Source organism: Lagenorhynchus albirostris, chromosome 7 (genome assembly GCF_949774975.1).
Source record: "Lagenorhynchus albirostris chromosome 7, mLagAlb1.1, whole genome shotgun sequence".
Taxonomy (NCBI): Eukaryota; Metazoa; Chordata; class Mammalia; order Artiodactyla; family Delphinidae; genus Lagenorhynchus; species Lagenorhynchus albirostris.
In genome coordinates, this window is record NC_083101.1 from 31,342,529 (window position 1) to 31,345,500 (window position 2,972).

Genomic DNA, 2,972 nt, shown 5'->3' on the forward strand with positions numbered 1-2,972 from the left:
CCCAAGCCCTAGTTTCCTCATGTGTAAAATAGGAAAATGTAAAAGTAGTACCTAATCAGAGGTTTCTGATAATTAAATTACATAATTCATTGAGGGGCCAAGAAACATTATCTATTGATATCAATAGCTAATAATATTAACAGTCAATAGACATTCGCTATTAACCACTTAAAATTTATGATCAAAAACCATCTGTTAATATTATTGCTGTTATCATCTAGAAAAGTCCATTCACTTCCCTGAATTTCAGACTTCTCAACTGTAAAATGGGAGTAATAATCACTGCCAACTTCCTGAAACTGTTTTTAAACTCAAATGAGAACATTTACACAAAAGCACTTCATACAACATAAAGTGTATCAAAATATATGGTGACATTGTTCCTTCTGCTGTTGTCTTTTTTTTTTTTTTACAAAGTATTTGAACCGGTTTTTATTATATACTAAGTTCTGATAAATACTGGGTTTGTTTCTAGCCTCCCTTCTGGTCCATCCTGTCCCAGGGCTGCACTGCAAGTGGAGGGTGGAACCATGACCCCACCACCACTTCGTGAAGGCAGGCTTTTCACACTGTATGGGATTGGTAACAACCTGGGTGATGGAAGTGTGTCCACAGGTCAGTCCTCCGAGTCGCTGGGGCCCACGTACTGGCAGATGGCATCATAGTGAAGCTCCACCACCCGATTCTCTCTCTGCAGCTGCACAAGAGCCCGGCTCTGCTCTCTGTCGCGGTCCAGCAGACGGCCCACCCTTCCAGCCCATGGCCCCAGCACCACCATCACCCGGTTGCCCTGGACCTTGGGGACTAGGGTCTCCAGCATGCCCTCCCTCAGGCCTTCCAGGACCTGGCCTTCATCTGTCAGACACACACAGGTATCCGGGCTCAGGACATCTTCGATTGTCATCTTGGTGTTGTAATACTGGCCACCCTTGTGCAGCTTGTCCACAAACCGCACACGCAGGTCCCTGTGCAGCCAGTGCTGACTCCTGGGAGCTGCTTTCTCAATCTTGGCTGCAGGCCCATCCTGTCTCCATCTGAGATGCTCAGGGTCCCACCGGTCTGGATGTTGTTTCCGCTTCCTCGCTGAGTCCTCCTGCCGGACGTGGAGGTCCTGATCCTGAAGGGCCTTCCATGACGAGGTTGCTCCATTCTGTTGCCTTGGGGAAGTTTTGCTCACGTGGCTCAGATCCAAGGAGTTCTTGTCAAACTCCTGCTGGGAGACAGGCCGCACGCAGTACTCACTAACAGTCACCATGCGGCTCCCCACAGCCAGACGGACCATGGCCCGAGCATTGTCAGGGTCGAGGCCTTCCATCTTCCCATAGAGGCCTCGGTGAGGGCCAGAAAGAACCACCAAAGCTCCTCCAGGCACCAGTCCCTGAGGCTGGTCTTCCTTATCCTTCTCTTGCTCCTCATCTGGCCTCAGCAGGTGGTGGGGGCCGGTGGGGGCCAGGGCCTGGACCTCAGTCAGGTTGGTGCCCAGCCCTAACCCCTTGGGCCTCAGTGAGCTGACACGGGGCTTCACCACTTGATTGAAGGTACGGCCGATGCCCTCGCCAGGTTTCCAGCCCATGCCCCGCAGCATGGCCAGCCCATAGGCCTCTACAGGGACTGCCTCATAATCAGCCTCCTCCGGCACTGTCTCAGCCCGGGGTTCGCTGTTTGCCCCTTCCCTGTTGCGGGTACATCCTTTCTGGATCATAGGGATAGCGAGCATGGGGTCGACACCCGCATTCTCTCTCTCCTCCAGAGACTGCGTGGATTCCTCAATGAGCTCCTTCACAGCCTGGGACAGCATCCCATCCACCAAGACCTCAGTATGTGTGGATGGCCCAGGGGCCTGGGTCGGTGGCTGCCTAAGATGGCCATTCTGGATCAAAGGGATGACAAGTTCCTTGGGGGCTTCTGAGGGCTGCACACTCTGCAGCTCCCTCCGTTTTTCGGTCTTCAAGAAATCCTTCTCCGGAGCCGCGTCTTCCGCCAGCCATCTCCGGGCAGACGCGCGATTGAAGCTGAATGAAATTGGGGCACGGGAGGCTCCCGCAGGCCACAAAACACCATCTTTGGCGTCCGCCATCTTCCCCTCTTCCCAGGCCGCCGCGCTGCTTGCTGGGAAGTTTAGTTTGCGCTCTCTTTGCTGGGACTTGACCACCAACGCTACAACTACCTTTCCTAGGAAACACTGTGGCACCGCCAGGCGAAGGCGGATAGGGGCAGTAGGAAGTAACTGCCTCTCTTTATACTTCACAAGAGCACGTGGCGCCAAGCGTACCGGGAAATGTAGTTCTTGGGGAAGGCAGGCGTGGTAGAAGGTGTCTTCCTTCTTGTTAAGTCGTCACTCCTTCATGTAGGCGTTTATTGGTCGCCTACTGTGTCCACGTCACTGTGCCCTACTGCTAGTGTTGGAGGGTCTCCTGTAGAGGCGGGCGGTGGCTGTGGCTCACTGTCTGTTGTTGTCTTCATTATTGGTACTGGGATAAAATAAGTGTATTTGTATGTATTTAGCGTCCAGCATGGACCAGTCCTGGTTAGGCATAAATTCTACTCTCTAAATACTTAAAATCATAGAAAAGACATTAGCAAGAATAACTTTAACACGTAAAGCAGCCTTTCCTACTATTTTAACTAACAAATCCCTTTCACAGTAATATAGATCGACACTGTCAGATAGAATTTTCTATGAACAATGATGCAAATGTCATACAACTGCACCATCCAATATGATAGCCACCAGTCACATGCACTATTTGAGCAATTGGGATGTGGCTAGTGTAAATAGGAAACTAAATTTTTAATTTTATTTCATTTTAATTAATTTAAATTGTAATAGCTGCATGCAGCTGGTTGCTACCACATTGAACAGTACAGAGAATGTCTTCAATCCCTTAGATATTTGTTAATGGGTCTGCCATTTTTTTATACTGCATGTTATAATGACATGATTTAAGGTTGAAAATGTATTATAAATTCCA

At 49.7% G+C, this 2,972-nt stretch overlaps 1 protein-coding gene across 1 annotated transcript; it reads right to left on the reverse strand.

Moving 5' to 3' along the window:
* Window positions 1–433: 433 nt before the first annotated feature.
* On the reverse strand, window positions 434–2,101 carry LOC132522823 (G-patch domain and KOW motifs-containing protein-like). The gene has a single exon (XM_060153372.1). It carries the CDS (start codon window positions 2,075–2,077, stop codon window positions 617–619), a length of 1,461 nt encoding a protein of 486 aa, XP_060009355.1. The 5' UTR covers window positions 2,078–2,101; the 3' UTR covers window positions 434–616.
* Between the last annotated feature and the right edge of the window lie 871 nt (window positions 2,102–2,972).

Bases quoted from the DNA above. Each gene is read 5' to 3' on its own strand.
- LOC132522823 (XM_060153372.1), bottom strand. From the start codon at position 2,077: ATGGCGGACGCCAAAGATGGTGTTTTGTGGCCTGCGGGAGCCTCCCGT.